The sequence below is a fragment of the Cryptotermes secundus genome, unplaced genomic scaffold (assembly GCF_002891405.2).
Source record: "Cryptotermes secundus unplaced genomic scaffold, Csec_1.0 scaffold265, whole genome shotgun sequence".
NCBI classification, from domain to species: domain Eukaryota; kingdom Metazoa; phylum Arthropoda; class Insecta; order Blattodea; family Kalotermitidae; genus Cryptotermes; species Cryptotermes secundus.
Window position 1 is genome coordinate 141,580 of NW_019725002.1, and position 14,660 is coordinate 156,239.

Sequence of the window (14,660 nt, forward strand, 5' to 3'; positions counted from 1 at the left end):
TTGTTGATGTTGGAATGTCAGACGTGAAGAGTACGTATAGCATCGGACCCAGCACGCTACCTTGAGGTACACCTGCTTCAATGGGGTAAATTTCTGACGTCTCGCTTCCTACTTTGGTTTGGAAATATCGGTCGTTCAGATAAGATTTGAAGATTTTGTAAGTTTTGAGGTTTTCACGGCGATGACAATGAAGAAAGTCGTCTTCTGGGTTTAGGTTTCTTCAAGATTTGAAGAGTTTGGGGTATGGGGGTCGAAGAGTCTTTCTGATTTTAAATAGCAAGCCGTCATGCCAGACTCTATCAAACGCTTGGCTTACGTCCAGAAACGCAGCTGTACAGTAATTTCCCGCTTCTAAGGATTTATTGATGTCGTCGATTATTCTATGCACTTGTTGTATAGTTGTGTGTCCTGGTCGAAAGCCGAATTGGTGTTGAGGTATCCATGTATTTGTTGTTAGGTCATCCTTAATTCTGCGAAGTATGATTTTTTCGAATACCTTAGATATTATTGATGTTAGGCTTATAGGTCGGTACGAAGCTATGTCCGAAGGATCCTTCCCAGGTTTAATTATTGTGATTATCTGAGAGGGTTTTAAGGCTATAGGCCAGTAGCTCATCCTTAGTATGCCATTGAATATGTACTTGTATGTCAGCAACACAAATCCCTTTTTTGGTAACTCTTTCAGCATCTTTGCAGTTATTTGGTCTGGACCTGGTGACTTTCTCAAGCTTAATGACTTAACAATTCCGCTGATTTCTTTAGGAGTAGTTAGCTTCAGTGTCCGATGTTCTTCAGTAAACGTTGACTCTTCTTCCTCTGATAGGTCGTTTGGATCATTGTTGTGAGGTTTGAAAGTATTTGAGTAGTGTTCCGCAAACAGCTCAGCTTTTTCTTTATTGCTTCTTGCCCATGGACCTATCACAGGTGTTGTTGCTCTTACTGGAGGTGAGGTATCCTTGGGTCTCTTTAGATTTTTGATAGGTTTCCATACGGAATGATCAAATCGGCTAAGGTTCGTTACATAGTCTTCAAATGTTGCTTCCCTCATTTCTTTTATTTGTTTTTGAGTTTATTACTTAATTGATTGTATTTGGTTTTGTCAGCTGGCGCGTGTGTTCTGTGCCAAGTATTTCTTGCTTTCCGTTTTTCTTTTAGAATCTGTTTGATTTCTACTGGGATATTATTAGTAATTTTTTAGTGATTTGCTGTGGTGTAGAACGTCTGGCAGCCTTTTGTAGAGTATCTATTAGAGTTTGTAGTGTTGTATTTAAATCCTCTGGAGTCTTTATCTTTATACTTAGATTTATATTGTTATCTATTATTTCTCTATATGTATCCCAGTTTGTTTTATTGTTGTGTAGTTTAGGAGTAGGTTGTTTATGGATTACTGAGGAGCTGATGGTAGCTATTACAGGAGTATGGTCTGATGAGAGTTCAAAGCTTGGAGTTACGTCAGCATATGTGGAGGATAGTCCTTTAGTAACGAAGAAGTCTAGCAAGTCCGGTGTCTTCTGTGGATCAGTGGGCCAGTAAGTTGGTGTGCCAGTAGACATATAATAATAGTTTTCTTCTTGCATCAATTTTGCTAGTTCTCTTCCTTTAGTTGTTGTTAATCGGGATCCCCAAAGTACATGCTTGCTGTTATAGTCGCCTCCGGCGATAAATTTATTTCCCAGGGTGGAGAAGAATGATTGATAGTCTTCTTTTTTGTTGTTATGCCGAGGGGGACAATATGCAGCTGAAATTGTTATGTCATAAGGCAATGTCCTTACTTTTATTGATGTGGCCTGAAGGAAGTTTTCTTCAAATTTCGGGAGCTGATAGTGGTCGATTGATTGGCTGACAATGATAGCGGTACCTCCGTGAGCAGTGCCATCCGGATGATTGGTACTGTATGTATTGTATTGGGGAATTTTTATGTAACTTTCTGCGGTGAAGTGTGATTCACTTATTAGAAGTATGTCTATAGAGTTTATTTTAAGGAATAATATTATCTCATCCCTGTGCTGACTGAGTCCATTAGCATTCCATAATGCTATTCTTAGGCTTGTATGCCTTATTTGAGCTTGTTTATCAGTGCGGTTAGCATGTTCAAAACTGTACTGTTTTGTTGAATTAATTGATTAAACATTTGTTTAAATTCATCTAGGAATCTCATTAGAGTTAGTTGGTTATTTTCTATTGAAGCTGGCTGGGTATTATTGTATCTTGAGTCGTTTTTGGTAACTTCGGCGTAGCTTCTTTTGTTTAGGTGAGTGTTGGTTGATTGTCCACTGGGAATAATTGGCATAGGAGGAAATTCATTCCAGTCTATCATTGGGGTATGAACCTTTTGTTGATTTATTGGCTTATTTGTGATCACTTTATTGCTTCTCTTTATGTTTCGATAATAGTCGCATCCCTTATAATTTGCAGGATGCGATCCTCCACATAATCCACATTTTGCTGGTGTATTGTTACTTTTTTTGCACGTAGTTGAGTTATGAGCTCCTCCACATTTGACACATAGGAATGGTCTGTTACAATATGTCTTCGAGTGTCCATATAACTGGCACCTAGTGCACTGTATTACAGTATTGAATTTTCTGGGTGGTTCTATGCGAATAAGTTTGTTTTGAAGTCGGTCTATATTGTACACTTCCTTATTATTATCACTTGGCTCCAGATCAACAAAGAAGATATTTAGACTTTCCTTAGTTCTGTGATGACGTGCATTAATGATGTTTCTTACCTTGTGTCCGTGTTGCAATAATTCAGTGGCAATGTCTGCTGTCTGGACCGTTGGGTGTAAATATTTTATGACGACTCTGTATGCACGGTCTTCTTTTATTTGATAGGAGTGGTACATTATGTTGCGTTCTTTCATATATGTTATCATTCGTCGGTATACTTCTGGCGTGTTGCAATTTATTTTTACAACATTGTTTGCTAGAGATTTCGTACTATAGTGCTCTACCTCAGCAATTTCTTTTAGTTGTTCTACCATCTTTGGATAGTTTATTACATCGTACACAAATATCGGGGGAGGTTTTGCGTGAGGTTTGGGGATTGTTTCACTTGTGGTGCCGGCGTTTTCTCCAGATTCGTCTTGAATGTTATTGGTGAGTACTTGATATCTATTTCTTGTTGGTAGTTCACCAACCTCCATGGTATTGTGTTGATTTGTCGCGTTTGTTTTTCGTCTTTTATTTCTCTGTACCTGCCAGTTTATTTTATTTGGTGGTTGAGTTGAGGTTTCACCGTCTTCTTCTATTTCTTCTTCACTGGTCGATAACATATGATTTATTTGCTGTGGGTAATTTGTTACTTGAACAGGTTGTTGGATGCACTCATTTGGTTGATTGTAATGGCTGTTTGGTATGTAGTAGGACTTGTCGGGTTGTGGTTGTCCGTGATATTGCATTGTTGGCTGGATTGGGAATGCCTGATTGTTTGGTACTGATGTCCACTGTTGATTAGGTGCTTGTTGCATGTTTTGTTGGCTCGTTGCATTATTATAATACGTTTGTCCGTTACCTACTGGAAACATTTTATAGTTTTGAATTTGGTTTTATACACTTGGTTTGTTTACTTACCAAGTTATCCAATTCACTTATGAACTTGGACGGGTTTGTTTACAGTCACTTCTTATCGCAGCGATTTCACTAGCATGAGCAGCCGGTCCATACGCTACGACAGTCAAGCGAACACTCCTGGAAAACTGAGAACTCAAATATTTAAGAAAACATTAATTCTATATTAATGTGAAACTTGGTATTTTGTCTTAAGGAAAGAACACACGTTTGTTTGAGTAGAAAATGCTGAGAGAATATTTGGACCTAAGAAATAGGAGGTGGAAAAAATTACGTAGTAAAGAACATCAAAGTTCTTGCTTTTCACAAATTATTACATGGTAATGAAATCAAGGACGATAAGATATGAAGAAAGCAGTTTTCTGGGATTTGGCACCGTGTATATGTGGTGTTAACCGACGTTTCGGAGGAACGTATCGCCTCCATCTTCAGGGTAGAAGAAAACATATAAGAAATCCGCAAGCGAAGAGACCGTGAGAACCGGTAAAAGCAGTCTGCTTCAGTCTTTCTTCAGCTACCAATTATCGGCGCGGTCCCTCCTCTGAAGTCAGTGACAGTGAAGGCACACCTTCATACCCTGGAAATCCCGGATTCTTTCCTGGTCATTGAAATGTTCATGGAAATTAGAAAGCTTGGTGTTTTCAGTATCCACTTTATTTCAATAATTTTTACTTGCTTATTTAATTTTAATTTGTTTGGACACTTTTTAATTTAATTTAAGTGTGCTTGCGGACCAACTGGGCCGCCTGTGTGGTCTAGTGGTCAGAGTTCCTGGCTACAGACCCAGAGGTCCGGGTTCGATTCCCGGCTCTATCAGATTTTCTGAGAAGTAGTGGGTCTGGAACGGGGTGCACTCAGCCTCATAGCGGCTCCGGTCTAGAAAACCGAGATTAACGGCCGTGGGGATTCGTTGCGCTGACCACGTGACACTCTCTATCCGCTAAAGTTGGCACTAATTTCGCCGACAAGCAGCGGTCGCTCGGTATTAGTTTGAAGTGAGGTGGCTTTGCCCCAGGGGGAAGAGTCCCCGGTACCCATTGGATAGGAGGCTGGGTGGAGCCCAGAGCTGGTCTGGACACATGAAGAGGAGAAAAAGCTGGACCCTACCGGGACTCGAACTCCGATCCCTATGCCATCCATTCCACAGCCACTCGCTATGCCAACTGCGCTATCCCTGTTCGCTATAATATAGTAATAGGGTCAATTGGTTATTAATATAAACAAACCTTATATAAAACATTTGTACTGAGCTACATCGGGAAATCGTCTCTTAGTATAGTCATACTTCCACCCAAGATGAAGAAAACAAGGTAAGGATACACGAGCTTCAATATGTATAAAATCACGTCATAAATATGAAAATTATTCTTATTTCTTCTTGTTCTTCCTGATTAATCCTGACATGTCAATGTTAATTGTAGGTCTCCATTTGTGTCATATTGTTAGATACATTCATTTCCGTTCTAGACTGAAGTCTGTTACTGGTTCCGTTTCGCTTGAATTCTTCCGTAAACCATCCGATATCAGATTGTTCATTATTGAGTTGTCTGTAGAGGTAATTTCTTTACAATTCCCCTCTGTATATAGTCTCTTTACTTAAAAATCTCGTTTCATAAGCAGATTACAATTTCAATAAGATCTAAAAGTTTATGACGATGGTATATTAATACAGCTACTGTGTTTCTGGACATTATCCGTCGTCCTGTTTTTATTTAAAAATATTTAATTTTTTTAATTCACTTAGTCCAACTGGGTTGGAGTTGGACTGGTTGAGTCCAACTAGGTCTACTCGGCACGGCGGCCACTGATTGGCGTATTGTAGCCTGCCCCGGGTGAGTATGATGATGGAGAATTTGGTTAAATTAAGATTGGCACGGGAAACCGAAGTACTCGGAGAAAACCCGCCCCAGCGCCACTTTGTCCACCACAAATCCAACTTTACCATTCATTCATTCATCAGTAATCTGTCAGACGACAGGTCCACAGTCTCTTCCAAAACAGTTCCTCCACTTAATGCGATCTTCTGTTTTTGGAAAGAGACTATCCAGGAAAAGTGATAATGTGGTAGTTTTTCCATTTGCTTTCCACATCGCAGTACAACAGCCGTTCAAACCACTCTGGTCACGCCTGNGAGCATCATTTGCTCTGTGCTTCAAGTCGCTGCTGATGACGCTGCTTCCGGCATCAGTTTTTGGTGTCTCTCTTCGTCTGATGCCTACCCTTTGACCTGTCCAGCAAGGGAGGCCCTGCCAGTAGCTAGTACCAGTACCCCCTCACCACGATAAGGTGGAGACACCAACGAGGGGGAACTTTACCATACCCGGGATCAAACCCGGGCCGCAGCGGTGGGAAGCCAGTGACTAACCGCTTGAGCTATGGCGCTGCCTTAAAAATATTTAAATAAGAACAGAACATGGATAAATAAATTTTTAAATAAAGATAGGACTGTGTTTTAAATAATAACAGGACAATGGATTATGTCCGGAAAATAGGATAGTTGTATTCAAATTTTTGAAGTTGTGACATGCATGTTTATCTCTGCTCTTCGAGCCACACTTGCAAAGCTGAGGGCGGACCGGAGTCCAAGTTATAGCATACGAGGTCTGGAAATTAAATAAACAAGCTGATGCGCTTGTACAATAGTTGGCAAAGCAGATGGGGTGGTCAGGTTAGATCACGTGACTTCATGGTACAGTGGTTTTGTATAAAACAGTAGTTAGGATTCAGCTTCTTGTTTATAGTTTCAGTAAGTTCGTTTTATATTCTAGCAATGTTTGCTCTCCGTATGCTTATGACTGAAATCACGGAGGTTTTTTTTTTATGCTTATTTAACGACCCTATTAGCATCGCAGTCACCCCCCTCTGTGGTCTAGTAGTCACAGTTCCTGCCTACAGATCCAGAGGTCCGGGTTTGATTCCCGGCGCTACCAGATTTTCTTAAAAGTAGTGGGTCTGTAACGGGGTCCACTCAGCCTCGTGAGGATAATTGAGGAGCTATTTCGAGGAAATAGCGGCTCCGGTCTAAAAAGCCGAGATTAACGCCCGTGAGGATTCGTTGCGCCGACCCGAAACCCTCTGTCCGCTAAAGTTGGTACTAACTTCGCCGACAAGCGGCGGTCGCTCGGTCGGTATAGTTCGCTTGCGGACTCAAGTCACGGAGTTTTTTGTTGTTGGCATCGCAGTGTTCAGTGATAGAATGTCAAAGTATAAAGAATTGTAAAGATGTGGAAAGAACAATCGTGGCATAATTGAGACATCTCGGTGTTTGCATGTAGGGATTCATGAAAACAATAAAAATATAGTGAGAATAGTCGATATCCCGGCCGAGATTCGAACCCACTATCTTCCGAACACAAGCCAGGAGCTTTACAGCTTGAGCCAAATTAGTAGGCACCCAATCTTATGAAGCCAGTCACTTCACAGTACAGATTTCTTGACTAGAGACAGTAGTTGGTATTGTTTGAGAGCTGACTCTTTCGTAAGTAACACCCTGCACAAAAGTGTAAAGTTACGAGAATGATTCAAATGCAGTATTATAAAGCAGTCTTTTCAGACGAGCATCCCAATTTATAATGCACTGTATGCTTTTCTATTTGCACAGCACCCACAGTCCTCCAGCCGATGGAACTGCTTCCACTGGACTACTTTTGTCTCTGCTAGGCTACGAACACCAGCAAAGCGTGTACGCGACCTCGCACGCTGCAGTGTTCGTTGCCATGGGGACAGTAGTGTGTCTGCCCACATCAGAGAGCATGGGCCGTGTCTGTGGACACGCCGTCAACTGCTTCCCTTCGCATTTCCAGCAGCGAGCGTCGAGGGGCTCGGCTGTCGAAGACCCTGTTGCAGATGTCACACAATGTGAGTTGCTTGATCAAACTTACATACAAAGCTAAGAGAACTGTCTCTGTTTACTGATGTTTACAGAATATTTCAGCTGAATGCTTATAGCATTCTTCTGGAATCGTTGATTACTTAATATTAGTGACTGTATGACTATCGAGTTCGGTAAGGGTGTTCGTGGCAACAAGCCTAGTGGGGAGAGGACGAAAGGAGGAATTTTGCCAGGCCACCGGTTTGAAATAATAAAATTAGTTGGCCACTTGTCCAACACAAACATTGCTCTGTACCATGTTTAGTGAAAGTCAGTTTGTTACGTATTACTGGAGAAACATAGCAGATTGCTTTGTTTTGTTCATCAGAAGAATCACAGAATATCTTTCAGAAGTTAGGATCAACATTTTTCGAGACCTTTTAAAGATTGACAAATGAAACTATTTTGTAATAGTAATTATTTATATTACTGGAGCCAAATATATGCTGTATGTTTCGCAAGTTTATAGAATATATTTATTCCAGTATGAAATTTATGATAATTCTTCGATTCAAATTTTGGCATCTTTGCAGTCAAGTTAATTTAGAAAGCAGTCTTCTGGGATTTGGCACCGTGTATATGTGGTATTAACCGACGTTTCGGAGGAACGTATCGCCTCCATCTTCAGGGTAGAAGAAAAAATATAAGAAATCTGCAAGCGAAGAGACCGTGAGAACCGGTAAAAGCAGACTGTCTGCACAGTCTTATATTTTTTCTTCTACCCTGAAGATGGAGGCGATACGTTCCTCCGAAACGTCGGTTAACACCACATATACACGGTGCCAAATCCCAGAAGACTGCTTTTTTCATAGTCACCGCCGTGAAAGCCTCAAATCTTACAAGTTAATTTAGTTCTCGACGTAACAGTAACATTTCAATCTGAGAGGAAACCAAGAACTTAACACACTTTCCAATTTGTAATTTAGTTAATTAGTTATATTTAAATTTGTTTCAGGAAAAGAATAGCGTTGGAGTTTCAGATCGTGTTTACTTTGCAATAACATTCTTAGAGTAACGAACTCGAACTTATCTTCATAAGAAATGTCCGAAACTTTAGACATTTCACCATACAAATGCACTTTGAATAACATCCTTAAAATATATGAGTCAGTTTCCCTGAAGTAGGGAGTAAGGAAATGAAGCGTGTATAGCCTAACACAGCTAATCTGTTCTGTATTAGAATCCAGTTATCCAGTATTGAGGGGGTGGGTTTCCCCATGCACCGCGACTAATAGTCTATTGTACGTCCCCTTTTTAATTTCTCCATACCCTACCGGTACTGGTGCTCGCTATCAGCCCCTTTCTGCCAGCGAGGTTTCGACCCTCTACTGGAAGTGGTATCTGATAGTTAGTCCCTTTCTGTCAGCTGGGTTTGCCCTCCTGTTGCAGCGGTACCTAATACTTCCCCATCTACCGGAGGCATTGGAAACTACTTGGGCGGGTAACGTTTTGCCTAATTTAGCTCAGAGGTCTCCTAGAGACATGAGGTTCTTTTACGTTCCGTAAATCTACGACGCGGGACCCACGGCTTAAAGTCCCTCCCGGAGGACTTGTTCCCTGAAATTTTCCGCCCTTAAAAATTCCACGACCTCCGCCGGGTTTGAACCCGCGTACCTTAAGTCATGAGGTGGGAACGTTACCCCTAGACTACGGAGGCCGCTTCTTATGGCTGACAGAATGTGTCAGTAATGTCAGGCTTCATATGTACATGTAGTTTTTCATACTTTTATGAAACATGTATATTCCTCTCGTGATGACTAGCGCTGTTCTTAGATTCGAAGATTGATAAATTGTTATTAAGTCTCGCAATGAGCGGCAATAATGGAATTATAATATATCATCAACGTTTGGGTTTAGGCATTCAGAGTTAATCTATAACGCTGGCCCCGCCATAGCTCAAGCGGTTAGTCGCTGGCTTCCCACCGCGGCGGCTCGGGTTCGATCCCGGGTGTGGTCAAGTGAGATTTGTGGTGGACAAAGTAGCGCTGGGGCAGGTTTTCTCCGAGTACTTCGGTTTCCCCTGCCAATCTTCATTCCACCAATTGCTCCACAATCACCCTCACCTATCATCTGGGGCTGGTACAATAGGCCAGCAGTGGCCGCAGTACAAAGGACTTAGTCCCACCCCACTAGCAATAAAGAAAAAATCTATAACGTTCCTTGACTTCGAGACGAAAAATTTCTACTTCTACAGATTTTATTTCCATGCGAGTCGACGCAAACTTCTAGCAGATGAAATGATGTAAGATGCAAATGTGTGGTGTAGACTAACTGGAATCAGGATATGGTCACGTGGTGTTCGTGCAGTGTAAAAGGCGGAGATCTTCTTGGCCTGTTGATGGCACCAGTTCTCAAGTAGAAGGAGCTTACTCCTTGAGATTTATTAGTATTATTGTTTAATTATAGTCAGTAGTATGCCACAGGCTAGAAACTTTTCGTATTTCCCCAAATACAAAACACGAATTTTGAATTATTTCATTTTGGTCCGTTACACTATCAATCACAAAGTTAATAGAGAGTCCGTCGAGTGTAACAATTTGTAGGTCACTTTTTATTATTGTTTCTGCCTTACATGTTTCGGTTTGACACAACCATCATCAGAGGCAGCACACAGCACACAGCACACAGCACACAGCACACAGGAACATATCAAACCATAAGCCATACAACCTCAAGCTGACGTCTCCCATCTTCGGGATGAATTAACAAGGAGGAGTTCAGCATTTTATATCAAATATTTTAACATTTTAGCGTTTTAACTTAAAAATAGTTTTGGATGAAAAGTGAGAACTTGAGAGTGTACTCAACTATCTTAGCATGTTTTGTGCTTTTACACGTCAACATATCGTAGCAGCGTCCACACGACAAACATAATTGTGAACATCAAAAACAGCGACAGTGTTTTCATAATTATAGCAAGTGCATCTGATGATGGTTGTGTCAAACCGAAACATGTAAGGCAGAAGTGATAAAGAAGTGACCTACAAATTGTTACACTCGACGGACTTTCTATTAACTTTGTGACAAAACACGAATATTCTCTGAGAATGTTATCCTACCAGATTCATTATTTGGTTTCTTCAGTGAACAGACAATGATTTCGCAGTTGTTCATGAAATTCACATCCACGCCCCGACACGCCTTCATGGCGTAGTGCTTAGTTAGTTAAGTATAGGGACAAATTTAGCTTATTTTTATCTTTGCGTAATTTTATATTATAAAGGAGTTTTTGAGAATCATAATTGTATGCGTATTGGCTTCCGTCAACTTAACTTTTTATATAAGTAAACTACTCTAAATATTTAGTACACGTTTCGGCCTTCTGGCCATCATCAGATAATTTAGTTTTACTTTAGCACGATTCATACTTCTCTGCAATGACAAATATTTACATTTGATGTATTGTATAATTTTTTTACAATGAGTTGTGATGTTCATTATTGAAGTCTTTTATTAAACTATGAATATTACGATAATTTATACTCATATAATGGGTTGTTAGAAGTATTTTAATTATAAAATTCATGGTCGACCCTGAAGATGGAGACGGAATATTCCTCTAAAACATCGGTTGATTTTCAACGGACTACACGGCGTTATATTCCAGAAGGTAGAATTTTACAGAATTTTACTGTGTTTATACAAGGGCAGTATGTGGTTTCCACGAGCGGTCTGGTTGTATGCTTGTATGCAGATTATAATCTGCAACGACCAATATGATGATAATTATCATCATATTGGTCGTTGTTAAAGGAGTTCTGTTCGGGATCTATTATTGCCGAGAGTAACCGTGTGGATCTGGTTTGAGAATTTTTGACATTCTCGAAACGAGCTTCGTTTTAATTAGTGTGTATATTGGATCAAAATCAAATTCTTCCAGTAATCTTCAGTGTATACCCATGCATTATATACTGAAAGCTATAAAGAATTTTGTGGGACATTAAACATTTAATGGGATGGACAGAAATACACGTACAGGCATGATCACTTAGCCATTAACTGATTTTATACGCTTTCTTAGAGGAAGATCTTTCGAAAGGTGGGACTTCAACTGGTATGGAACTTCATACTGGTGTTAGGGACGTTTATATCCTCATAGAATCACTTTATTGGTTTAAAGATTAACAAAATTTTCAAATATGCACCAGCATGTATTTTTTTTTTAAATTCGCATTGTAGAGGGTGGAATCCAGTTGAGTCCACTCGACACGGCGGCCACTGATTGGCCTATTGTACCTGCCCCGGGTATGATGATGGAGAACTTTGTGGAATGAAGATTGGCAAGGGAAACCGAAGTACTCGGAGAAAACATACCACAGCGCCACTTTGTCCACCACAAATCCCACTTGACCAGAACAGGGTTTGAACCCGGGCAGCCGCGGTGGGATGCCAGCGACTAACCGCTTGAACTATGACGCGGCCAGTCAAAACGTTACTGCTAGAACTAGCTTGTTCGGTCAAAATACGGTGATAATTAAAATAGTTAATTTATTCTATGTTACGGATGATTCGTTTCAAAATTTTCTTATTTGCATTTTGTATGTTAACAAAAGAAAGATGAGTAATTTATTCGTTATGCGGGGTCACTTCGAGGTATGCTACTGAGTGCTTGGACGATACTGGAATTCATTAATTTTTTGGCATACACTGTCACGTAGAGGGGACTATTTGAAACTGATCCGTTTGTCTATGTGTTTATACTAACTACTTCTGGCTAATGACTGCACTTACCGAAATACGAGGTTCAAGTCACGTGATAAAGTCACGGATACAGAAAGTGCCCATCGAAATGATACTGCAATGGTATCTTCACGTCATTATCAAAGTCAGTCTACATTAATCTGTTCGGATGTGTGCCCCTTTCTAACACCGAATGAGGTAGCTTACAATTTAAGATGTACACGTTTTGATTTTCGGTTGAATATGAGACATACTACATGATAAAGCTTTCTGTAGTTTTCACCAGTCCCACTTGAATCTTATAATCACAATTTAAATTTGTCATGGCCACCTCCTCCTTTAATCTCTCGAATTCGCAATGCCACTGCATTCGAGTTTAAATATCTGTGATCTAGTGGTGATCTCTGTGGTCTAGTGGCCAGAGTTCCTGGCTACAGATCCAGAGATCCCGGGTTTGATTCCCGGCGCTACCAGATTTTCTGAGAAGTAGTGGGTCTGGAACTGGGTCCACTCAGCTTCGTGTGGATAATTGAGGAGCTATTTCAAAGAAATACTATAAAATCGAAATTAACGGCCGTGGATATCAGTTGTGTTGACCACGTGACTCCCTACATCCGCAAAAATTTGCATTAACTTCAACGGCAAGCGGCGGTCGCTCGGTGTGTATAGTTCGCTTGCGCACTACAGACCAGTGAGATTGTTTTGTTTGTTTGCGATAGACTAATATGCGAGTGAAGAGCGTCATTAAATAGCAGACTGAGCGATATTTATTTTCCCACAAAATATTTATCTTCGAACTTTATCCGAGCAATCATTAAATTTGGAAGTTTTCACAGACGAAAGCTTTGATGTTTCTAATAAAAATATTAGATTCACCATCGCGCGTCATGATAAATCGTCGGTTCAATATTTAGCAATCCTTAAATTTGAGAACATTCATGTCAATTTTGATATATGTCAGCTTCATCATTTACGAGTCAGATTCAGTTTAATACCTAACAAGATGAGTTCAATTGAAACTCTCCCGCCGCTTGACCTGTGAGCGAACTTGGTCTCGCCAATTTGAAAAGTAATCCAAGATAACCTACTCACTCATTCATGGACCTGAGCACTTCTTGGGAAGCTGCCAATTGTGCAGCCACTCAAGAACTTTCCAGCGTTTTATGGAACCTGAAGGTCCATTGCCATGTTCACAAGAGCTCTCCCATTGTCCCTATCCTGAACCAGATCAATCCAAACCATACCATCCCATGCTATCTCTCTAAGATCCATTTTAATATTGTCCACCAACCTATGTCTTGGTCTTCTCAGTGGTCTCCTTCCGGCTTTCTCACCAATATCCTATATGCATTCCTCCTCTCCCCATTCGTGCTACCTATCCTACGCATCTCATCCTCCCTGACTTGATCATTCTAATTATATTTGGAGAAGAGTACAAGTTATGAAGCTCCTCATTATGCAGATTTCCCCACCCCTTTGGCCATTACTTACGGCGGCAAAACATAAAGTCGGATACTTTTTGGACAGCGGTGTATGTGCATGTTAATAAATATTTTATGACATTGCTAATTACACAAGAAATCTATCGCGCTCTTGCTGTTTATTTATTGAATACTTACACAAAAGTCATGTCAGTTTGCAAATAGTAAAGTCAGTTTCGTCTTCCGCTGATATCATGGAACTTAATGTCTAGTAACACTTGTCGTTTTGAGCCGTGTCCAACGGAATATAGAATTCACGTCAGAGCTGGAGTCCCCTCCTGCCTATCGGAGTGTACAGAATTGGAAATGCTGTTGTTATGACCCTTAGACTTCTTAATGGACTGTGATCATTAGAAGCCACATTTCCATGTGAACATCTGCTCCAACAGTTATGCCATTATCGTTGTTCTGGCCGATATCACAGCCACACAACTTGCCATCATCACAACCTGACCTCATATCTGCCACCCACTTGTCAATGCCATCATTATCGTAATGATAATTCAATTCAATTCAGTTCTTTATTATTAATGTGCCGAGTTAACAGCCGCTAGGCCAATTACAGACACAGCACAGCGCAGATGAATGAATTACATTATAGACAAACTTATTAAAAGTCAAATACAAATTACAGGTAAGTACTTTGAAGAAATAATAATGAATTAAAGTAAAAGTAAACAAACAAATAGCTGATAATTATGACAGTAATAATAATTTCATTATCATTCAACTAAATTTAATAATAATAATAATAATAATAATAATAATAATTCAGTTCTTTATTATTTATGTGCCCAGTCAACAGCCGCAAGGCCAATTACAGACAGAGCACAGTTTAAAATGAAAGTAATTACATTATAGACAAACACATTATAAGTCAAAGACAAATCATAGGCAAGTACTTGGGAAAACACAGTAATGAAGAAAAGTAAACAAATAAGCAAATAAATGATAATAATTCAATTCAATTCAATTCATGTTTATTTATGTGCAAACTTAACAGCACAGTGGCCAATTACAAAGTTAGCACGAGTACATAGATATACACAAATATTA

The 14,660-nt window shown here is 40.1% G+C and overlaps 1 protein-coding gene across 1 annotated transcript in view; it reads left to right on the forward strand.

Moving 5' to 3' along the window:
* The window catches only part of LOC111863163, a 41,956-nt gene that overhangs the window by 12,583 nt on the left and 14,713 nt on the right, over positions 1-14,660 (forward strand). Inside the window, exon 2 of the mRNA XM_023849215.2 lies at positions 7,174-7,430. Coding sequence (XP_023704983.1) covers positions 7,289-7,430 — 142 coding nt within the window. The 5' untranslated portion in view covers positions 7,174-7,288. The remainder of the gene's footprint in view (positions 1-7,173; positions 7,431-14,660) is intronic.